At 35.2% G+C, this 22,055-nt stretch overlaps 5 protein-coding genes across 11 annotated transcripts; 3 read left to right on the plus strand and 2 right to left on the minus strand.

Moving 5' to 3' along the window:
* Positions 1-787: 787 nt before the first annotated feature.
* LOC104721284 (protein kinase STUNTED-like) lies at positions 788-3,666 on the minus strand. Of its 7 annotated transcripts, none has more exons than XR_015572462.1 (8): positions 3,472-3,651; positions 3,027-3,137; positions 2,453-2,931; positions 2,133-2,384; positions 1,876-2,039; positions 1,567-1,793; positions 1,329-1,478; positions 788-1,255 (listed from the first exon to the last, which is right to left on the minus strand). XR_015572462.1 is itself a non-coding variant. In XM_010439235.3 (8 exons), exons 3-8 carry the CDS (start codon positions 2,763-2,765, stop codon positions 1,019-1,021), a joined length of 1,347 nt encoding a protein of 448 aa, XP_010437537.2. In that variant the 5' UTR covers positions 2,766-2,931; positions 3,027-3,137; positions 3,472-3,666; the 3' UTR covers positions 788-1,018. The 7 variants fall into 7 exon arrangements, 5 of the variants coding, with proteins under 5 accessions (XP_010437537.2, XP_087331530.1, XP_010437536.2 ...); XR_015572463.1 differs by having other exon boundaries at positions 2,453-2,924; positions 3,027-3,140; positions 3,472-3,630; XM_010439235.3 differs by having other exon boundaries at positions 1,563-1,793; positions 3,472-3,666.
* Positions 3,667-6,294: 2,628 nt separating this feature from the next.
* On the minus strand, positions 6,295-8,172 carry LOC104721286 (rac-like GTP-binding protein ARAC3). The gene is made up of 7 exons (XM_010439239.3): positions 7,789-8,172; positions 7,393-7,480; positions 7,174-7,283; positions 7,014-7,077; positions 6,858-6,922; positions 6,712-6,777; positions 6,295-6,605 (listed from the first exon to the last, which is right to left on the minus strand). Exons 1-7 carry the CDS (start codon positions 7,885-7,887, stop codon positions 6,501-6,503), a joined length of 597 nt encoding a protein of 198 aa, XP_010437541.1. The 5' UTR covers positions 7,888-8,172; the 3' UTR covers positions 6,295-6,500.
* LOC104721285 (beta-galactosidase 11) lies at positions 7,810-12,902 on the plus strand. Its single transcript, XM_010439238.3, has 17 exons — positions 7,810-8,903; positions 8,993-9,088; positions 9,184-9,296; positions 9,390-9,456; positions 9,548-9,640; positions 9,732-9,875; positions 9,971-10,065; positions 10,161-10,266; positions 10,368-10,571; positions 10,680-10,847; positions 10,941-11,116; positions 11,211-11,317; positions 11,392-11,501; positions 11,608-11,718; positions 11,808-11,912; positions 12,027-12,521; positions 12,608-12,902. Exons 1-17 carry the CDS (start codon positions 8,694-8,696, stop codon positions 12,740-12,742), a joined length of 2,535 nt encoding a protein of 844 aa, XP_010437540.1. The 5' UTR covers positions 7,810-8,693; the 3' UTR covers positions 12,743-12,902.
* A 147-nt stretch (positions 12,903-13,049) lies between these two features.
* Positions 13,050-15,998, plus strand: LOC104721287 (L-ascorbate peroxidase 3). Its single transcript, XM_087475406.1, has 9 exons — positions 13,050-13,474; positions 13,651-13,775; positions 13,927-13,976; positions 14,584-14,649; positions 14,744-14,792; positions 14,899-14,981; positions 15,079-15,158; positions 15,286-15,388; positions 15,666-15,998. The coding sequence occupies exons 1-9, from the start codon at positions 13,362-13,364 to the stop codon at positions 15,858-15,860; spliced, it is 864 nt and encodes a 287-aa protein (XP_087331532.1). The 5' UTR covers positions 13,050-13,361; the 3' UTR covers positions 15,861-15,998.
* A 2,336-nt stretch (positions 15,999-18,334) lies between these two features.
* On the plus strand, positions 18,335-19,607 carry LOC104721288 (transcription factor MYB32). The gene is made up of 2 exons (XM_010439242.3): positions 18,335-18,892; positions 18,989-19,607. The coding sequence occupies exons 1-2, from the start codon at positions 18,630-18,632 to the stop codon at positions 19,560-19,562; spliced, it is 837 nt and encodes a 278-aa protein (XP_010437544.2). The 5' UTR covers positions 18,335-18,629; the 3' UTR covers positions 19,563-19,607.
* Positions 19,608-22,055: the final 2,448 nt, after the last annotated feature.

Genomic DNA, 22,055 nt, shown 5'->3' on the forward strand with positions numbered 1-22,055 from the left:
TCATAATATAAAATGTTTCCAACTTTCTACGCAACTTTTAAATTAATTTTATATTTTATATTATGAAATATTGTTTATGATTGATTAAACTTTTTAAAAATAATTATTTTTTAATATATGTATTTTAACTTAAACATAATATATTTTGAAACAGAGGAAGTATAAATGTAAGTTGTGTAAATGCTCACTATAATAACTAAAAATATTGTAAAATCACTTTCGCAACAACAATTTAGGCAACATTTTAAATTTGTTCATATTTTCTTGTTTAGTGTTGCCTTAATCAATTCCTTTTTTTATACATAGACACGTCAACAGATTCTCCTGGCCGTTGATCTAATGATAAGTTGATTTTTTCTTTCCCTTAGATATCATCAATTTTGACTTATTACATAAGTAATCTCTTCAAATGAAATACTTTTTTATATGTCCTTGCCGTAATATCGCAGTACTATAATGGGAGTTGATGATTTCAAATAGCACTATAATGTGTATTAAATAGCACTATAATGTGTATCGCAGTACTATAATATATATATATATATATATGTGTACATGTATATATATATGTATATATTCAGCAACTGACAAAGAGCAAAAGTGGTAAAATCATATAAATAAATATGTCATTTTCTAAATAGTCTAATGGTTCTACTAACAATTTGGTCCAAAAATAAGGAAGAAGACACAATTTCGGATTTAAAACAATTTGGTAGTATTAAGATCTGAAGTCAATCGTAGCAGAACACATTATAGTGCTATTTGCTAAAGATAAAAACAGGATAAGTTAAGAAAGTTGTGTCTTCGGTTAGCTTTGAGCTCATCTCCATAGTAACATGTCATTATAATATACAAGTCTCAAGCTTCAAGCTTTGTCTATAGGGTCAAATTTGAATTGGTGCATCCCAAAATCAGATTTTTTTCGCTACCTATTAATTAACAATCATCATCTCAGATGTTATTTCTCAAATAAAAAAAGTTACCAACTAAACTACAGACACTAAGAAACAAACCCTAACTAAAAGCAGAGTGGCTCCCTAGATGAACACGAAGAAGAGAAAAGACTGTTGTTAGTACTTCTCTCCATACTGCTGACTGATGCAGATTCGTCGTCTTCCACCTCAAGCATCGCAACGCTGAAGTGTAGTTCCGCGCTGGAATCCGGGTAAACCTCGTCATCGAAGCAATCTTCAATTTCTTCTTCTTCCATTATCCATTTCCCCACTTCGTTTTCATCTCTTAGTAGCCTCAGTATCTGAAGAAGCAATAAAGATAGTTCTTGACAAGGGACTTAATTAGTTTTCTTGGAGGAGGAGACAAAATCTTACCTGTTTAATATTGGGACGATGTGTGGCGGATCTTGTGAGGCAATGTGAAGCAGCAAGTACCATTCTTTGAAACTGAGACTCGTCGAATATATCTGTAACTTCTGGATCCAACAGCCCTTTTAAATTTCCATTCTCAATCAACGGTTTTGCCTGCATTCCAAGGAAGTATCTCTTTAGGGCTTTATTAAGTGTTTCTTACGTCACAAGTAACCTGCGCAACAAAAAAAAACCTACCCACATGATCAAACTCTCTTGTCCTCTAGGATTCTGAGGCGAAATAGGATTTCTTCCTGATATGAGCTCAAGCAGAACCACTCCAAGGGCGTAGACGTCGACTTTATCACTGACTTTTCCGTACATGAAATACTCCGGTGCAAGGTATCCAAAAGTGCCCACCACGTCAGTTTGTATCGAATATTGTGAAGATGTTGTAGGTCTCCACATCGACAACCCAAAATCTGACAGCTAATCCTCAAAACCATAGCTATCAATTATGAGTTCATGAAGACAATTAGCAAAAGAAATCAAATTCAGAAGCTTTCATTACCTGAGGTTGGAGCTCATCTGTGAGAATAACGTTGGAAGTTTTGACATCTCTGTGTATCACTGGCTTAGAACACCGGTTATGAAGATAGTCTATTGCTTCCGCCAAACCGATAGCTATCTTGAACCTCTCTCTCCATGATAATACATGCTTTCCCTTTTGCTTACCTGCAGAATCAAGCGTCATCATCACACTTTATACCAAATCAATCAGAATCTTTAATATATGTGTGTGTGAAGTTTGAGAGTGGTATGTGTTACCGTGAAGGGTTTCCTCTAAACTTCCGATGGTTGAAAGATTGTAAACGGAGATCAGATCATTGTTTTGGACACAAACACCAAGTAACGGTGAGATGTTTTGGTGACTCAAAGAAGAGATGATGTTGATCTCATGAACAAAATCTTTCATAGCTTCTTTAGTTGATGACTTCAAGATTTTCACAGCAATGCCTTTTCCATCTTCAAGAATCCCTCTGTACACTTTGCTGCATCCTCCCTTCCCAATCAGATTATCTGTCATGTAAAGTCAAAGATCAATACAAACTCATCACTAGGAGAAGCAGAGGGAAAAAACAGAGTACCTTGAGAGAAATTTGATGTTGATTTCTGAAGAACATTGTAGTTGAACCATTTCTTGTTTTCTGTCAATATGTCTTTGACTTGTTTCTTGATAGAGCTTGTCTCATAGTTAAGATTCTGCTGATGATGATTTGGAAACCGTTCAGGTAAGCTCATGACCCAGTTGACCACTGAGACTTTTCTCGTGTGCCATTTGTGAACTTGTGGTGTCCCTAAAGTTGCACTTTTAAGAAAAGGCCAACCTGGTTTATCATCTAATAAAATATCTATCGATGGAAGTGAAATCGATCTTTTCCTCTTTTCTTCACCCATCATGCTTGCATAAGTTGAGAGCTTGGCCTCAAAACTAGATTATAAGCTGACGTATAAACACCAGAGCCAATGCTCTTGGAATTAGGTAGTGATGGCCAAGACTTCAGCCGTTGGATGCAATTGCTTCGCACAGAACTTAGCAGTCCGATGTGTAACAAAATCCTGAAACCTGAAGATGTGGTTAGCTTACATCAAAAATTTAAAGAAACAAAACAGTTTTGTTTTTCTTTTTCTTTCAAATACTTGTTATAAGATTTTTCTCACCTTAGTCTTCTTGGAATTTTGTTTCCAACTACAAAAACTTTGTGAACCGAACTTTCTTGTAAAGCCTGTCCTATAAGCTTAACTGTCTGTGGGAGCTAAATGCTCTTTTATCTGCTACAAACAGAGGAATCAAACAAACAAAAAACTCCATATTAGAGCAAGTAATTTGTTGATGATATCAGGAAAAAAACAAAACTTATTTGTTTATGTAGCCATTGATATCAATTATGGAGAAAAAATGTGGTTATTTAAAATATAAAATATTAAAAAATAAGTGTTACCAAAACTCGTTGTACGTATCTATTATTAAATTTGTTAGTTAATTAAATCGACATAAGAATCGAAATCCGCCACCATGCATGTATACCATCAGCATTTTGTAATTGTACCTACTACGACTAAAAACAAGATTGACTATACAATTAACAAAAAAAAAAACTCTTACAAATTAAAGATAATTATCCGACGCAAATGTTGATCTTCTTCTATCGGGAAATCATAGAAAGATGATTGAATCAATTAACCGATCGGATCAAGAAAGTGTCGGCGAGAAAGAGAGAGAGAGAGTGTGTGTGTTTTTGGGGAAGACAAGAGAGTGAGAGTTAACACAACAGAGAGATACATTGACCAGTTTTGTTTTACAGATTTTATTATTTTTATGTTAATAACCTAGGGGAAACCGGCAAATATTAGCGGGAAACCCTCGGTAACCGGTGAGTCAAAGGGGAATTGTGAGTGAGTGTCTACTGGCTATTGCGGGTTATACGTAACAAACACGCCTCGACTCAAACAAGGCTGCCTCCTACGTACGGCAATGGCTCTTGAGAATTAAATGAGCAAGAAGAGTTCGTGCACTCTACGCACTTTTCTTTTCTTTTTTAATTTAAGCATAAGAAGAATTTGGAAATCTCTTACCATATGTTTTATCTGTTTTTACTTTTTGTTAAGTAGGCAAGTAAGAAAAGTAAATGAAGGATAATGTAATGAATGAGATGATTTGTGGAAGAGAATGAGATGACTCATATAGTCATATGCATGTTAAGTATATTTGGTTAGCTGTTTGGATTATTTTAATCCTAATAACTTTAATCTGTTGATCACTTTGAACAGCTCGTCCTCGAATTTTTTTAATTATTGTATGGTTATATTGGTTTTGAGCGGCAAGTAGAAGAACACATTAGACGACAAATGATCAACTATAGACTAATAGTAATTAAAGCAGAATATATATTATTCAGAAACAAAATGAAAACAGTCGGTTTTGGAAAACAGTGTTACAAGGATTTTGGTTCGACTTGAGTGATTGCTTAGGTAGATATTCTTATCACTGTGTTTTGTGATATTGACGTCATAAAACCAAGTTAATGCAATGTGCATGTGTCCAATTATTGAATCAAGATCAGATAACTAATGCTTCGTACTCGTGCCTTTAGAGTATATAGGCTATGAATCATATGCTATCAGTATCAAGTAATCTTTAAAGTTAAGAAGAATATTAAAAGCCATTTTTTTTTACAGTTTTTACCTGTAAGGAGTTTTATTGTGACAGTCTGTCTATATGAGATTTGTAAAATAATTTAAAATATATATGATTCTCAAAAACAGTTGACATATGATTCATATGATATCAATGACATATTATATCATAAATCAAGCTACCGACGCCTAGATATGGATTTATAGTAATTTCCTAGATTTGGTATTGTAACATTCATAACACATAATCAGAATAATATGGATACAAGTTCTTAACATCGGTCTATACAGTCGCCTAGAATATGATCTAAGATTCTATGTCGTCCATTCATTAACGAATCTTTCAGAAATTATTAGTTAAGTACTAGATCTTCTGTATAAGAAAACTTGATAGTTCTAGTTCATATTTATTTCCCAGCAATTAATCATATAAACCAAAAAAAATATATATATGTATCGACTATTTCACTAGCATGTGGATTATGATTTTCACAAGAATGAATTATGCAAAACCTATTTTGATTACACATGAAAAGATTGTTATTTTATCTACTATATATATTACGTTACTAATTATATTCGATTAATTTTTGTGTTTGGATGTAATAAGACACTATAATGTTAAAAGAAAGCTACGAAGTATCATCACGTTTTATATTACAAAACTTAATGGAAACTCAATTTTAGTGCTATATTACGAATCAAATATGTATGCCATCGACGAAAGTTGGTACGTACGAAAACATATTATAGTCTTAGTCTCTATTGTATTGTGATTGAAAGGCTTATAATTAGGTGAATATTAGTTCACTAAACGTCCTGACACATAGCTGACATATTTTAATTAATTTGGTATTTGTATGAACCGAATAAGTCGAGGGGGCAGTTATAGCAAAGAAAGTCTTAGAAAGAGATTGATTAACAAACGAGATTCGTTTGGTAAAGACAAGCCGAGCTCATCTCTATGATAGATCGAATAAGTTAACACAATAATACTCCTTCCGTTTCAAAATATAAGATGTTTTAGAGAAGTTTTTTGTTTCATAATATAGGATGTTTTCAAGTTTCTATGCAACTTTTAGATTAGTTTAGTATTTTATATTATGCAGTATTGTTTGTTTCTGATTGGTTGAACTTATTAAAAGTAAAAACTTCTTAATCTGCGTGCTTTAATTAAAACATCCTATATTTTAAAACGGAGGAAGTATCGATTATCAAAGATTTGATGAAAATCAAATGTTAATATTTTCACAAGTCTAATTAATAAAATAACATTTCAAATATATTTGTTGAAAGAGAAGGCTTTATAATGATTTGCAAACCTTATAAAATAGTAAGTGCAGTGCTTCATTGGTCTCTAAGTATGTCCTAACAGATGTTTTCAAGGCTGTTAGTGTTTGAGGGAAACACTTTGGTTCTGAAATCATCAATACCAGAGATCAAAGTTGGTGATTTGGTGAATGTAAAGGAGGACTTGCAAGCTGGTATTGTCTGTCAAAGTACATTTTGAACATCCTTGTCTTAGTTTTGGATTGATTGAACCAGCAAATGTTATGCATTCGATGGAATCTAACTTACAGACTTGCTGTGTTTGGAAAAAATATGATTGAACAAGAATTGGCAAACGAAGGTTGAGCTCTAACTATAGTAGAAACAAGAAACAGTGAGAGGGATCCTTATATTCATGTTGCAATCATCTCTGCAACAACAGTACCAACTTCTGGATGAAACTACGTAAGAACTTAATTGGAATATAATCCTCAAAACGATTTGTGTGAATCTAGGAAACAAATAAATCAAGCATTCGTGCTATATTTACAGATCAAAATGCAAACAAGAATACAAATACTTGTTACTAGTACTTCAACTTTGTCAAATTTTCAGACTACAAACAACAGATTACTGATTCGTTGGGTAAACACAAGTTATGAAAAAAAGGAGAAAACAAAATACTTGTAGCTCTATTTCTCCTCTTCGATTCCTTTCTTCTTGCTGAAATCACAGTATTGAACAACCTTTCTGAGATTTTCTCTTTTTCTTCTTCTTGTTTTTTGGTGGCTGGAGAACGACCTTGATAGCCGCATCAAACACCGCTTTTACATTCTGTTTTAACAGATAATGGAAATGGGAAAAAACATCAGCGGATTCAAATGGAGATTTTGGACCAGTGGTAAAGACTAGATAAAGATATGGACTCTAAAGTGGTTACCTGTTGAGTTTTTGCACTGCATTCGATATAAGCAGGTGCCCCAATCAGCTTCTTTAGTTCTTCACCCTATTTTGATACGATCAAATGATGAAAATTGTGGGGTTATAACACGGAGGAATGCGTTATAATCAAGTGAGAAAAGGTACCTGAAGAGTAGAGATAGGCACAGCTCCAGGGTGCTCGGCAAAGAACTGCTTATCATCTCGAAGATCTGAAAGAGAGTCATCACAATATCAGAAAATTTCCCAAAACAGAAAAAATGGTAATGGGTTGATCAAGGGTTGAGTTAAAAAGAAACGAACCAAGCTTTGTTCCAACGAGGATGATGGGAACACCAGGAGCATAATGTCTCAGTTCAGGAACCCACTAAAAGCAAGAAACCAAATGGATTCTATCAGAATCACTGAATGAGAATTAGATAAAAAAAGGAAACAAGTCTCAGGGGACAACCAAAGATTAAACCTTTTTAGAAACATTTTCATAGCTAGCTTTGCTGACAAGTGAGAAAGCAAGTAAGAAGACATCAGCTCCGCGATAGCTCAAAGGTCTTAGTCTATTGTAGTCCTCTTGCCCTGTCTCACCGAGTAAAAAAAAAAACACAAATGACTCTCTGTAAGGAAGAGGAAGAAACTGAAAAGACAAAAGAAAGAACACCACAAATCAAAAGGATTAACAACTTGCCTGCAGTATCCCACAATCCCAAGTTGATAGTGGTCCCATCCACAATCACATTGGCACTGAAATTATCGAACACAGTTGGCACATAATCCTGTCACATCGAAAATTCCACTCTTAACATTAGCCACAAAGATCATAAAACAGATCACACATCCCAGAGAAACACTGCAAATTTTGCAATGGTATATATGAATAGCTGAGATTATCAAATCCTAAAAGATCACTACTACAGTACAATCACTCACTGAGATAGCAGAAAGAACAAGACTTTTAAGAAAACCCCAACAAATATACTCATAATAGAAGCACCCAACAACAAATCCAACTAAACCCTAAAGCTAAAAATTTCATCAAAATCAAAGTAAAAAAAAAAAAAAGAAGAGAACTTTATAAACTAACCGTGGGGAAAGTGTTGCTAGTGTAGGAGATGAGAAGACAAGTCTTTCCAACAGCGCCGTCACCGACAGTAACACACTTGATAAACCTCGAAGCACTCATCTTTTTCTCTTTCTTTCTCCTTCTTCAAAACTTCAAAAACCCTAATTTTATCACTGAATTGGGGATTTGAGAGAGAGAGAGAGAGAGAGAGAGAGAGAGACAGTGAAGGGTTGGGTTCTTTTAAAGAGGAAGAAGACAAAGAAATAGCTGCCTGCAAAAAAGTCACTCTCCCCAGACTAGAGTCTTCCTACTCTCTTCCCTTCCCCTCACCTCACATGCACTTCAATTTCTTGGTCTCTCTTCTTCTCTTCTTCTTCTACCCTTTTTTTTTTTTTTTTTCTTCTCTCTTACAAAAATTTAATAACATTTTTTTTTTAGTTAGCTGGGTGCGTTACCCAAAAACAAAAGACCCTACCAAAATTTATGGGATGATAAATAATTTAATTAATTAATTTCGATATTTTTTTAACCGAATACGGTAAGAAACCTGTCTAGTTTTTTTTTTGGTCAAAGAAAATTGGTTTTTTATTCAGCATAATAGGCGAAGAATAGGGTAAAACAGACAATTAAAAATAGTAAAAAATAAAATAACAAAAAAAACAAAATTTGGGGAGAAAAAAAGAAGAAGAAGAGAGTTTTAATGTTACAACGGTAGATTCTATTTCAGAACGCGTAAATTTCTCTGGAAACCTGAAAAGCAGAGTGCGAAACATTCTCTTATATCATTGCCTTTTTTCAAAGCTTGTTATTTGAGCTCTCCTTGTTTTTTTTTATTCCTCCGACAAGGACGAGGTTCCAATAGAACTTAGCTTCTTGTTCTTTCGACACACACAAAAAAATAAATAAAAAAAGAAGAGAGTTCATCAATGAGAAAACATTCTCTTGATCGATGGCTTTTAACAGCCGTTCTAGTGGTTCTCCTCTCTTCTTCATCATCTTTCGCGGCCAAGAAGGACGCAAAGAAGAAGAAGAAGAGTAATAAGGAGGTGACTTACGATGGAACATCTTTGATCATCGATGGCAAAAGAGAGCTTCTTTACTCCGGCTCTATTCATTACCCTCGCAGCACTCCTGAAGTATTATATATTTTTTATCACATCTTCTCTGTTTTCTAACATATTTTTTTTTATGAATTCATACTGAATGTGATTTGGATTTGGTTTAGATGTGGCCAAGTATCATTAAGAGAGCGAAACAAGGCGGTTTGAACACGATTCAGACCTACACTTTCTGGAATGTACACGAGCCTGAACAAGGACAGGTAGTTAAAATACACAAATCGATTTATAGAATACAAAACACGCATGCATGTATTCTATAGGATTTTTTTAACATAGTTTTTGTTGTTTTCGTTAGTTCAACTTTTCGGGCCGAGCTGATTTGGTGAAATTCATAAAGTTGATTGAGAAGAATGGCATGTATGTGACCTTGAGGCTTGGACCGTTTATCCAAGCTGAATGGACTCATGGGTAATAAAAGCTTCTTATAATTTTGATTTCTCCTTTATTCTTCAAATCATATCCTCATTTGTTTTACATTTTTTTTTTGTTACTGAATATCAGAGGACTTCCCTATTGGCTTAGAGAAGTTCCTGGAATTTTCTTCCGCACAGACAATAAACCATTCAAGGTATATACATAAGTACATACAAAAAAAATGTTAAAATCATGTGGCACAAGTACAAATATTAACATATGTACCTAACAAAAAACTATTGCAGGAACATACAGAAAGGTACGTGCGGATGATACTCGACAAAATGAAGGAGGAAAAATTGTTTGCTTCACAAGGAGGCCCCATTATATTAGGACAGGTGACTTAGAAAGAAATCTATATATTGATTTCAGAAAATGTTATAAAATGATGTTTTTTTGTAATTAATGTGAATGTATAAATTTGTGCAGATAGAGAACGAATATAGTGCGGTTCAACGTGCATACAAACAAGACGGATTAAACTACATTAAGTGGGCATCTAAATTGGTGGACTCAATGAATCTTGGGATCCCATGGGTTATGTGCAAGCAGAACGACGCTCCTGATCCTATGGTAAAGTAGTTTTTTACTTTGTTTTTGATATTGTGTGTTTGTCACAAATGGAAGGAAATGTTCATAAAACATTGAGAATTTTATGATGAATACAGATCAATGCTTGCAATGGAAGACACTGCGGTGATACTTTCCCCGGTCCTAACAAAGAAAACAAACCATCTTTATGGACAGAGAATTGGACTACTCAGTGAGTTTTTTTTTTGGCTAAACTTAATTTAGAATTGTAGAAACTTGATATTCATTTATACAAGTGTTAAACATCTTGCGAATTACTTTTGATAGGTTCCGCGTGTTTGGTGATCCACCAACTCAAAGATCAGTAGAAGACATAGCTTTCTCTGTTGCTCGATTCTTTTCCAAGAATGGAAGCCATGTGAACTACTACATGGTATAATGGGCTCATTCCAATAAACCATCTTTGGAAATATTAATGCAAAAGTGATTGTTCAAATTCTTAAAATGGGGCTTTGTTATGTTATAATCTTGTAGTACCATGGAGGGACTAACTTTGGAAGAACCTCTGCACATTATGTAACCACTCGATACTACGATGATGCACCTCTTGATGAATATGGTTTAGAAAAAGAGCCCAAGTTTGGTCATCTCAAGCAACTTCACAATGCTCTTAACCTCTGCAAGAAGCCACTTCTTTGGGGTCAACCTAAAACTGAGAAACCTGGAAAAGACACAGAGGTACTATTAGCATCATATATTTACACATAACAAAAAAAAAAAGATCATGATACTTGCCAAAATAATTACGAGGATTTAACTAACTTTTTTGGGTATATAATTAAACAGATTAGATACTACGAACAACCTGGAACGAAATCTTGCGCAGCTTTCTTGGCTAACAATAACACTGAAGCTGCAGAAACCATCAAATTCAGGGGGAGAGATTACGTGATAGCGCCTCGTTCCATTAGTATTCTTCCAGATTGCAAAACTGTTGTTTACAACACTGCACAGGTGAAGCAAAAACATTAACTTCATTTTATTCGACGAAATTCAAGAAAAGAGGATAGTTTTTAAAACGTTTCTTGTTTGTTTGGATTGGACCAGATTGTTTCACAACACACTGCAAGGAACTTCATGAAGTCTAAGAAGGCGAACAAGAAGTTTGATTTCAAAGTGTTCACTGAAACATTGCCTAGTAAACTCGAAGGTGACTCTTACATACCCGTTGAGCTTTACGGTTTGACTAAGGATAAGACAGACTATGGATGGTACACAACAAGGTAAAATACTCTATATGTTCATGTGATTGATATGTACGTATATATGTCAGATATAAAAAGAAGAGAATCTTGAAATTTAAGTTTGTGTTTGCAGTTTCAAGGTTAATAAGAATGACTTACCTAAGAAAGGAGTCAAGACTTCTGTGAGGGTTGCTAGTCTTGGACACGCGTTGCACGTTTGGCTTAACAGAGAATATCTTGGTAAGAATTGTAATAAAATGAAATGATCCACAAAGTATAAAAATGAGCTATACTAATGATATTGTTCTTACCAGGAAGTGGACATGGAAGCCATGAAGAGAAGAGTTTTGTTTTCCAGAAATCGGTTACACTCAAAGCAGGAGAGAATCATCTTATTATGCTTGGTGTTCTCACAGGATTCCCAGTCAGTAACTAACAAATATAATTCTAAATCTGAGTTTTAAGACCATATATATAGATGAAGACATGTTTCATAAATGTTGTTGGCTTTGATTTTTTTGTTCTTACAGGACAGTGGATCTTACATGGAGCATAGATACACCGGTCCTCGTGGTGTATCCATCTTAGGATTGACTTCTGGAACACTTGATCTCACTGAAAACAGCAAATGGGGAAACAAGGTTTGAAAACAATCTCTCAATTCCTCTGTAATTAGCTAAAAACATTGAGTGTATATCTCCTTGTTTTGATCCGGATTCTCGATCTTAAGGTCGGTATGGAAGGTGAAAGACTCGGAGTTCACACCGAGGAAGGTTCAAAGAAGGTCAAATGGGAAAAATTCAACGGAAAAGCACCAGGACTCACATGGTACCAGGTAACAGAAGAAAAAGAAACTATTGAGAAAACAATATAGAAATATATGATTGGTAAAAAATATTGAAATTTTCTAATCTTCTCTAATTATATTCACTAATGTGAAACATTGCAGACATACTTCGATGCACCAGAGAGCCTAAACGCAGCGGCGATTCGCATGAACGGAATGGGAAAAGGGTTGATTTGGGTAAACGGAGAAGGCGTTGGAAGATATTGGCAATCGTTCTTGTCTCCATTAGGTCAACCTACACAAATAGAGTACCACATCCCTAGATCTTTCTTGAAGCCCAAGAAAAACCATCTTGTTATATTCGAGGAAGAGCCAAATGTGAAGCCTGAGCTTATGGACTTTGTCATTGTCAACAGAGACACTGTTTGTTCTTATGTTGGAGAAAACTACATCCCAAGTGTTAGACATTGGACAAGGAAGCAAGATCAGGTCCAAGCCATTACCGATAACGTGAGTCTCACAGCTACTCTCAAATGCTCAGGCACTAAAAAGATCGCAGCTGTTGAGTTCGCTAGCTTCGGGAACCCTATTGGTGTTTGTGGAAACTTCACTCTTGGTACTTGCAATGCTCCTATTTCAAAGCAAGTTGTTGAGAAGGTAATTAAAAAAATCATAATTTTCTCTTCTTGATGTACAATGTGTAGCTTGTGGTAGAACTAACCAACCAAAACACACTATTGCAGCATTGTTTGGGAAAAGCACATTGTGCGATTCCGGTGAACAAGAGCACGTTCGAACAAGACAAGAAAGATTCATGTAAGAACGTTGTGAAGATGCTTGCCGTTCAAGTCAAGTGTGGTCGTGGCAAGAAGAACTGAGGGTACATATCATCATCATCACACTAAATTATATGGTTCATGTATCGGGGTTTAGTAGACCAAATTCAAAAAGTGTTGTGGCATCGAATTTTTTGTCGTTTTGTTTGTATTTGATTTCTTAAATTTATCATCACTAATACACGAGTAAGATATTCGAATATGATCCAATCAGAAAACAACTAACATAACCCCAAAAAAAAGAAAAAAATGGTACAATATAAGTTTTATCGAATGTTTTCATTTGTTTAATTAAGATTTAAATGCTCGCCGTTTAACAAATACGCGTGCCGTTTGACAACAACATTTTGTGTCATCTATGCAAAAAAAAAAAAAAAAATCTAAAATAAGCGAATGAGGTCCACGGAAAGGTGTGGCTGAGGAAAACAGCAGATAACTGACACCGCCCATTCAAATCCCGTTTCTTATTGGGTGGTTTTATCTCTTTGGCCCAAACTTCAGTGTGTTGTTGTAACCAACTAAAAGAAAAAAAATCTTCATCACATCACAAACCCCCCCCCCCCCCCCCCCCCCCCCCCCCCCCCCCCCCCCTTGACCATTTTCTTCTTCTTCTTCATCGCTCTCTCTATCTCCTTCACCAATCCCAGACGAGTCAGAGGCTATGGCGACGCCGATTGTTGACGCGGAGTACTTAAAAGAGATCACCAAGGCTCGCCGTGACCTCCGCTCTCTCATCTCCAACAAGAACTGTGCTCCGATCATGCTCCGATTGGCGTGAGTTTCTTCGATTTTCTTTGGGCTTTATTCGATTCGCTTATGTTGGACTACTACGGAAATCGCTCGATTGTTGTTAGTTAGGATGTAGAAATCGCTCGATCTTGTTTGATTGTTTTACAAGTGTTGTTGATATGTTGTTGGCTCTCATCTGTTTTTTTTTTTTTGTGAAAAAGATGGCACGATGCTGGAACCTATGATGCTCAATCGAAGACTGGTGGACCTAATGGCTCTATCAGGAACGAAGAGGAGTACTCTCATGGTGCCAACAGTGGTTTGAAGATCGCTCTCGATCTCTGTGGTAAGGATTTTGATTCTGTTATTGTAGATTCGTTTTCTGGATAATAATTCCCTCTTCGGCTGCGCTTTCTTTGTTCCTCATTTTCGTTGGTGAAGAGAGATTACTCTTTTGTGAATTGTTTAGTTATGAGATCCTATCTTTCATGTTTCAGAGGGAGTGAAAGCTAAGTATCCCAAAATCACATACGCAGACCTATATCAGGTAAGGTTCTAACAATGTTAAGACTGAATTAAATCCAAAAATGATGTTGAAATTCTCTGGAACTTGTACTCCCCGTGTCTCATTGAATCATCCCATGGTTTAGCTTGACTTTGTCAATTTGTTTCAAGAAAGAGAGATGGGACTATGTTGTTCAAGTAGAAACGTTTTCTCTTAAAGTAGAAACTAGATTCAAGTTAAGTAAACACTCAAGAAGGAGATTGTAACAATACCTCAAGCTATCTCTTCCATGCTAGGGTATATGCTTCATGGTCGACCAGAATAAATCTTCCTATTTTTGTTCTTCCTCTAATTCTTGACTTTTAATTCCTGAATTTGTCATGACCAGGAGGTTTGGTAAATTTAGCAATTAGTTTTGTGATATTCTTTACCCATCTGTGTTAGTGACTTGAGACTTAGAAAGTAGAATTGACCTATCCTTCGCTTGCACCTATATTACGTTTTGCATTACTGTTTGTATTGTTGTTTGGTCCGTAAGGTCGAGGCTTTATATATGAATATATGCTCAGAAGAAGTTTCCATTTGGAGCAGCAGTTTAATAGCAATCAAGTTTTGGATTTGAATCATTTATAAATTTCTTGTGTTTCAGCTTGCTGGTGTGGTAGCAGTGGAGGTTACTGGTGGACCTGACATCAACTTCGTTCCTGGGAGAAAAGTATAGTTTCTCATTTTTTGGAGACATTATAACAGTTTACCAGTTTTAGCTATGAAGCAAATAACCGTAAATACTGCATGTTTCTTCTTGATAGGATTCAAAGGTCTCCACCAGGGAAGGAAGACTTCCTGATGCTAAACAAGGTACAATAAATCTTATATATTTTATAGGAAACTTTGATTTTCTCTATTAAAACTTTAGGAATTGGAAGATCTTCTCTATGAATTTACCTTGTTTATATGTCTGTAGGTTTTCAACATCTAAGGGATGTCTTCTACCGCATGGGAGTATCTGATAAGGATATTGTGGCACTCTCAGGGGCTCATACTCTGGTATATTCATTGGTCACGTACTTAAATTCCGCTGTTTTTTTTTTGTTTAACAAATAATTTGTAGTGCCTGTGCTTATGACCACTTTTTGGTGTTTAGGGAAGGGCTCATCCAGAGAGGTCAGGCTTCGATGGAGCATGGACTGAAGAGCCTCTGAAGTTTGATAACTCCTACTTCGTGTAATTTTCATTTCTTTATCCTCAGAGATTTTTGTTTGTTTGTGTTTCCAAGAAGAACAAGCAGCAAACTGCTTCTTTACTACAGGATCTGTTTAACCCATGAATAAATGCTGTTTTTGGTAACCAGGGAACTGCTGAAAGGAGAATCAGAGGGCTTATTGAAACTTCCAACTGACAAGACTTTATTGGAAGACCCAGAATTCCGTCGTTATATTGAGCTCTATGCAAAGGTAAAATAAACTGGAATTCCTCTATGTCTCTCTTTAACCATTTGATTCTTGCTTTGCTATGTCAAGGACATAACTCTATTTCAAGTATTGATTTCACATACTCACCGAACCCTCAAGCACAGAGAATCACAATTCAAGATATCTATGGTTTTGTTCTTGATGAATGATGCAATGTTTTGATTATGAACTGCATTTCTTATATAGTGGTTTATCCCATTTGCCCTGTTTTTTTGTTTTGTTAGATGTTATTTTTGACAAGTTCTACTGGTGTAAACAGGATGAAGATGCATTCTTCAGAGACTACGCTGAATCTCACAAGAAACTCTCTGAGCTTGGTTTCAACCCAAGCTCCTCAGGGGGAAAAGCGGTTGCAGACAGCACGATTCTGGCACAGAGCGCGTTCGGGGTTGTGGTTGCTGCTGCGGTCGTGGCCTTTGGTTACTTTTACGAAGTTCGGAAGAGGATGAAGTAAATGGAATAGAAGGAAAAACTTATCAAATGATAATACCCTATTTTGTTGCTAGTTGCTACAATATGCAAAACTCTTTAATCCACGACCATACTGTTTTGTAGTAAAAAAAAAAAGTCAAATAATATTTTGGGGCTAAAATTGATCGTAATTCATGGTAGCGTAACTGTTTCATCACAACGTTCGTTACCATTAAATGAATGATTATTGATAGATTTGTGGATAGATAGTATCTACCAAAGATCGGTCGATATCTCCAAAGTGGGACATAACCTGAAAACTGTACCTAACCTAACCTTTTGGTAGGTTTAGTTAGGTAGGGAGCTTCTTTGAAATTAAAATCTTCTTAGTTTTTGTTTTTTTCCTTTTCGTTTTCTATCGTATTTTCGTTAAAGGAGGTTAATAGTATATAACGTTGGTAGCTAATGGAAATATCTGTTAGAACTTGAATGGTATATCAATGTGTATGATACAGTACATTGTAAAAGTCGTAATGTCGTATAATGTTACGTATTTTATTAGGATTTGTTTGGTGTGTGAACGAACAACAAATCACATGTGTACTCTATCCAATATCTTAACTAAAAAAATAATATTATTATGTCGGTAGGAGTTCAGAGGTAAAATGGACACCATGAAATCTACCAAACTCTTCTTTTAAGATTGTCTTTCAGGTATCAAACAAACTTTCACCAATAAAAGCTTCTTTCCTTTTCCAAATAAAGAACTCCAAAACAAGAATATAAAACCCACAATCATTATTCGATATGTTTTTATCGATACTTCTTTCAAAAAAAAATCCCGTTTGCTATTTACAAAAGCTTTTCATATATTGTTTTTTTTCCTTTTCTACATTGTAACATAATAACTTACCTTAAACAAATTTACCAAACTGCTAGATCCACTCTATGTTTCCATGTCATGACGGCAAAAATTTATGAATATGTTTTTTTTGGCAATAGTCGTTATTATTTATCAAGAACGATAGATGCAATCAATTCAAAATATTATATTCAATTGTGAAAATCGTGGCTAAATTGGTTGGACGTTACGAGAAATAGGAAACTTTTGAATTAATGAAAAAGAAGATAAAGGAATTAAAAATGGTAGTTGAGGAAAGTAAAAAGGTCACGTGTTTTGGGAAATCATTAAAGGAGAAGGAGAAAACAGGTACAACTCCACTCTCTCTCTAATTTTTCCCATTAGGCTTTACAAAACTCCATGTGATGTTTCACCCTCCACACTTAAGAGTTCAAATGGTGATGGCATTTGGGGCGGCCAAATCTGTCAGCGGTTTCGGCCACTCCAAAAATAAAACGACCAACAGATTATTGCGGACTAATTCTATTTGTATATAAAAACAGTTTGCAGTTGATCCACAACGATTTTCTTTCTATTATCTTTAGACTGCACCGTTGTGGATTGTATTTGATGAATGGTGAATAAAAAACGGTTTCATCCACTGATGGATTTGTCCGCCCTGACCGATGCAACCATTCACTCCCTTACTAATTTTTCATGGCATTTTAAGTTTCATGCTACAGTATGTATTTGATTGAAAATTGTTTTTATGGATTTTTAAATATATTCCAACTTTATGTTTCTGTAATTCTTGTAGTACTATGAAACGATTTATGAAATGTTAAAAAGAACATCACTACTAGCTTTTGCGGTTCTTAGCAATCTTTTCTATTAACTTTAACAAACAAACAAAAAATGTGTTTGTAACTTACTTACCATCCATATATTTATTTTATTGCAGCCAAAAATCTATACCAAACCACACCCAAACTTAACTTAACGTCACTTTCCCTCAAAACCAAACTTATTTGTGCCTTCTAGACTAATAATCCTTCTAGATAAATTCTTTGAAATTCAAGACAGCCAACGACGCAGAAAAAGTGAAAAAAAAAAAAAAAAAAAAAAAAAAAAACTATGAACCTATAACCGTAACTTATTGGTTAACTAAACAAATAATACGTAACCAACATGTTTCTTTTTTTTTCTTTTTTCTTTTGTATAGCACTTTGGATGCTCTTTACAACCTCCTTACCAAACTCACTATGACAAATACTATTTTCTCATTATGAAACACAAATGTCTATAATTTTTGAATTAAATTCGATGCAGTACGAAAAAACCATCCTACTTTGCCCAAAAATAGTATATATCTCACCAAATTATTATTTACGTATTTGTAATATATAAGAAAATGAAATGAACCATATTTTTACCATCCAATTACTTAAAAGAAGAAAAATATGTGATTAAATTTAGGAGAATTTGCAAAATAGCTATAGAAAAAATGTGAAGTATTATTAATAATAATCACAGTTTACAAACAAAACGCATGTCGCCATTCAAAAGTTGAACGTGTATTATTTATAAATATAACGTTATATCATAAATATGGTTTCACACCAACTACTTTGCTAGGCTCACTCATAAGTACAGCTAGCTAAGACAGACTCAAGTTTGACAAATAAAAACCCTCAGTGTTTTCCCATTGAGATGGTGAACTGAAGAAGATCGTGTGAATATTGCAGTTTATAGCTTTTGATCCATAACACAAAAAAAAAAACAAATTACACAATTTTAAAAGAAAAGAGAAACGGAGCCCACTAGCCACTCCTTCAAACGTGTCTTACCAACTCTCTTCTAGAAACAAAATTAGGCTTCACCTTCCTCCTCCAACCTCTCTCTCTCTCTTTCTCTCGAACCATCTCTCCATAAAACCCTAATTTTACTATCACAAGAATCAGAAAAAGGAAGATGGGGAGGTCTCCTTGCTGCGAGAAGGACCACACGAACAAAGGAGCTTGGACTAAGGAAGAAGATGATAAGCTCATCTCTTACATCAAAGCTCACGGTGAAGGTTGTTGGCGTTCTCTTCCTAGATACGCCGGTCTTCAGCGGTGTGGCAAAAGCTGCCGTCTCCGCTGGATTAACTATCTCCGTCCTGATCTCAAGAGGGGTAATTTCACCCTCGATGAAGATGACCTCATCATCAAACTCCATAGCCTTCTCGGGAACAAGTGAGTCACACAACAAATCCTCTGTTTTTTTTTTAACAATCCTCTGTTTTTCTTAAAGGTCTGTTTTTTTTAACTATCCTCTGTTTTTTTTAAAAGGTGGTCTCTTATTGCGACGAGGTTACCGGGAAGAACAGATAACGAAATTAAGAATTACTGGAATACACATGTGAAGAGGAAGCTATTAAGAAAAGGGATTGATCCTGCGACTCATCGGCCGATCAACGAGACTAAAACTCTTAAAGATTCGTGTGAATCTAGTAAAACAGAGGACCCTCTTGTCAAGATTCTCTCTTTCGGTCCTCAACCGGAGAAAAAGGAAAGTTTTGGGGAGGAGAGAGCTCAGAAAGGACTGATTAGCAAAAAGGATAGAGTTGAGTACTCAGGAAGATGTCTAGATTTGAATCTTGAGCTTAGGATCAGCCCGCCATGGCAAGACCAGCTCCAGGATGAGACGAACATGCGGTTCCAGAGAGAAAAGCATCTGTGTACTGCGTGCCGTTTTGGATTAGGGTACGTGAAGGAGTGTAGCTGTGATAATGTCAAATGTCAAACAGAAGAAGACAGTAGTAGCAGCAGTTATTCTTCAAGCGACATTACTAGTAGCATTGCTGCTTATGACTTCTTGGGTCTAAACACTAGGGTTTTGGATTTTAGCTCTTTGGAAATGTAACGAAAATGAAATATATATTAGTAAAAGAAAAATTATAGCTGTGAATTGTGATATTAAAATTAACTTTTCTACGATTTTTTTTCATCTATGATAGTTGTCAGGATCTGTCATCGTATTTGATAATCTACTAAAAAGTTGTGAAAAACTTCGACGTTATTTGAAGTGTCGAATGTTTAGAATGTAATGGTTACGTGACGAGACATACACTCTGGTCTACTCGATTTCCCAACCCAAAGGTTTGAAACAAATGTTCTTGTGAAGGTTATTCCCAAGAGATTTGACATATCGATGAAGTGGATAAGCTGTGTAAGGATGAGAAACGTGAGAAGGATTTTAAGGTTTACTATTCATTGTAACCTTTTGGCATATTCCGTTTATTAGTACTAATTCAAAGCATACACTGTGTTGGTAAAATGTCTATATCGAATGAATGTTTTTATTCGCTAGATTTAACAAAAGTCACTAAACTTATTTCCAAAACCATACAAATATATATAAACGAAATTAACGACTGTGTGTGGTCATTCTTCCAAAAAATATGTATGTAGAAAAAAAGACTTCAACCTAAAACTTTTGTAGTTTAGTCTGTATCATGCAACTATGCTAGTAGTGGCAGGGTATAGTGGCTTTTACATGTTTTAAGTTATAGTGTTTAAAATATGCAACAAAATTTCAAGAAATATGTTAAAGATTGAAACAATATCGAAGTAGAGATATAAGAGATGTATCGATCTTGACCTAACTTGATGGATATTTTCATATAAACAGAAGACCGCAAAATCTAAATTCATGATTGGGATTCATCTATGTGACAAACAAAATGTTCAGATCAATTTTGTAAAAGATTCCCAATAAGCTTTATATGCTGAATTTAGATCAGTAAAAAATGAATGGGTACTCTCAACACACCACAACTCGACACAAACAATCTTTAAGTCTTTCATGACCATCAAATTTATTCATCGGAAAAAAACTCAACCCTAAACCTACTAAAACTTTTTATATAGAGATCAATATGGCAGAATTGAGGCAGATGAGCTAGAAATCAAAACAAATCACACAAGATGATGACACCTTTGCATGAATGTTATAAATGAAAAGAAACGAAATATTGTATGAGCCACTTGTATGACCAAACTTAAAAGGAAACGAGGAGGATTACACGTTTTTAATTGAGCCTATAGCCGAATAAATAAATGGCCTACTAAGGTAGATAAATGATAAATGAGTAGCCCAATGCACCTTATGGGCTTTTTAAACATTGGGATCTCGCGCTGGGTCCGTCCGTGGTCATGCCTAAAACAAGAATTAAAATATAATGTCATATCATCAGAAGCTAAATTATAGCCGTTGTATGTAGTTTGTAATCGACGAGTATAGTAATAATATATAGAGGATCACAAAAAGTCTCTGTTACGTCGCTTTAATTGTCCAATTGCAGCCACTCAGATTCTCTCTGCTCAACTCAGCGCTCCTCCAAGAAAACCATCTACTACTACTACTAGTAGATGGAGACAAGAAATACAAATTCAAATTTTTGTAATCAATACTTAAAAAGCCTACTAATCAACCTGCTAATAGTAGCACAGAGATGTAGTGAGTTTATGCTATAATATTATCAGAGGTACTTCAAACTTTACTTTGATGATTTTCGAGGAACAAATCGACCGTTAGAAGTGGATCATCATATTCTTTTTTTTAGTCAACAAACTCTCCATTTAAGTTACAAGGTTTTTGGTACTCACTTCTAAAGGGAGCATAATACAACCAACTAACTTAGATAAGAGGATAGAAAACTACGGTATGTTGCTTAAACAAGTGCACAACATCCGGATCAAGCTACAACACAAGAGATAGCAAGCTTGAAATCCTAGATACAAACAACTAAAATAAAGATAAAGAGGTACTAAAACCATAAAGATAGTGAGATCCACCGAATAGAAATGCCACATCAAGTTAGGGGAGGCTGACCAAGACCAAATCACTGTCCGCAGAACGACAAATTGCCACACTGGAATACAAAGATTCCGACGGGTTTTTAAAAACCTAACTTGCACTAAAGATGATGAATCTTCAGCTCCTTGAAAAAGGAGGCATCATGTAGGTTGGGAACAAGTTCCCAATAGTTGAGTGCCGAAAAAAGGATCTAAAATAAAACCACCTTGCCACACCAAGTTGAACGATCTAACTCGCGTAGATAGCGAAGAGTGGGGATCAAGAACAAACCGTGTAGACAAGGGAGTCGAGATGAGGGAAGAACAAGATAGACAACAACACCAACCAAAGTTTGTAAAATATATCTCTTTATAGAAAGTTTTTGTGAAATGACTCTCATTAAATGAGGAAATTAAAGTATTTCCATTGGAACAATTAGCCTTTGGAAATTTCAAGATTAATGGACCAAAAAAAGTCCATAAGTTGGGGTCAGCCATAGAGGCAAGTCTCTCCTTGTGAGAGGAGGAAGGCAAAATATGTCTCTCCGATGAGGATTGT

This window comes from Camelina sativa, chromosome 11 (genome assembly GCF_030686135.1).
Source record: "Camelina sativa cultivar CO46 ecotype springtype chromosome 11, ASM3068613v1".
Classification (NCBI taxonomy): Eukaryota; Viridiplantae; Streptophyta; class Magnoliopsida; order Brassicales; family Brassicaceae; genus Camelina; species Camelina sativa.

What these genes read in the sequence shown, in the direction of transcription:
- LOC104721285 (XM_010439238.3), top strand. Translation starts at nt 8,694, where the DNA reads ATGAGAAAACATTCTCTTGATCGATGGCTTTTAACAGCCGTTCTAGTG. An exon ending in ACAGAGAATTGGACTACTCA is followed by an intron (nt 10,066 to 10,160) that starts GTGAGTTTTTTT and finishes TACTTTTGATAG; the next exon opens with GTTCCGCGTGTTTGGTGATC. An exon ending in GCTTAACAGAGAATATCTTG is followed by an intron (nt 11,318 to 11,391) that starts GTAAGAATTGTA and finishes TGTTCTTACCAG; the next exon opens with GAAGTGGACATGGAAGCCAT.
- LOC104721284 (XM_010439235.3), bottom strand. Translation starts at nt 2,765, where the DNA reads ATGATGGGTGAAGAAAAGAGGAAAAGATCGATTTCACTTCCATCGATA. An exon ending in AACATCAAATTTCTCTCAAG is followed by an intron (nt 2,385 to 2,452) that starts GTACTCTGTTTT and finishes TTTACATGACAG; the next exon opens with ATAATCTGATTGGGAAGGGA. An exon ending in ATCGTCCCAATATTAAACAG is followed by an intron (nt 1,256 to 1,328) that starts GTAAGATTTTGT and finishes TTGCTTCTTCAG; the next exon opens with ATACTGAGGCTACTAAGAGA.
- LOC104721286 (XM_010439239.3), bottom strand. Translation starts at nt 7,887, where the DNA reads ATGAGTGCTTCGAGGTTTATCAAGTGTGTTACTGTCGGTGACGGCGCT. An exon ending in ATGAAAATGTTTCTAAAAAG is followed by an intron (nt 7,078 to 7,173) that starts GTTTAATCTTTG and finishes TCTTGCTTTTAG; the next exon opens with TGGGTTCCTGAACTGAGACA. An exon ending in CCTCGTTGGAACAAAGCTTG is followed by an intron (nt 6,923 to 7,013) that starts GTTCGTTTCTTT and finishes ACTCTCTTTCAG; the next exon opens with ATCTTCGAGATGATAAGCAG.
- LOC104721288 (XM_010439242.3), top strand. Translation starts at nt 18,630, where the DNA reads ATGGGGAGGTCTCCTTGCTGCGAGAAGGACCACACGAACAAAGGAGCT. An exon ending in CATAGCCTTCTCGGGAACAA is followed by an intron (nt 18,893 to 18,988) that starts GTGAGTCACACA and finishes TTTTTTTAAAAG; the next exon opens with GTGGTCTCTTATTGCGACGA.
- LOC104721287 (XM_087475406.1), top strand. Translation starts at nt 13,362, where the DNA reads ATGGCGACGCCGATTGTTGACGCGGAGTACTTAAAAGAGATCACCAAG. An exon ending in CCGATCATGCTCCGATTGGC is followed by an intron (nt 13,475 to 13,650) that starts GTGAGTTTCTTC and finishes TTTGTGAAAAAG; the next exon opens with ATGGCACGATGCTGGAACCT. An exon ending in TCTCAGGGGCTCATACTCTG is followed by an intron (nt 14,982 to 15,078) that starts GTATATTCATTG and finishes TTTGGTGTTTAG; the next exon opens with GGAAGGGCTCATCCAGAGAG.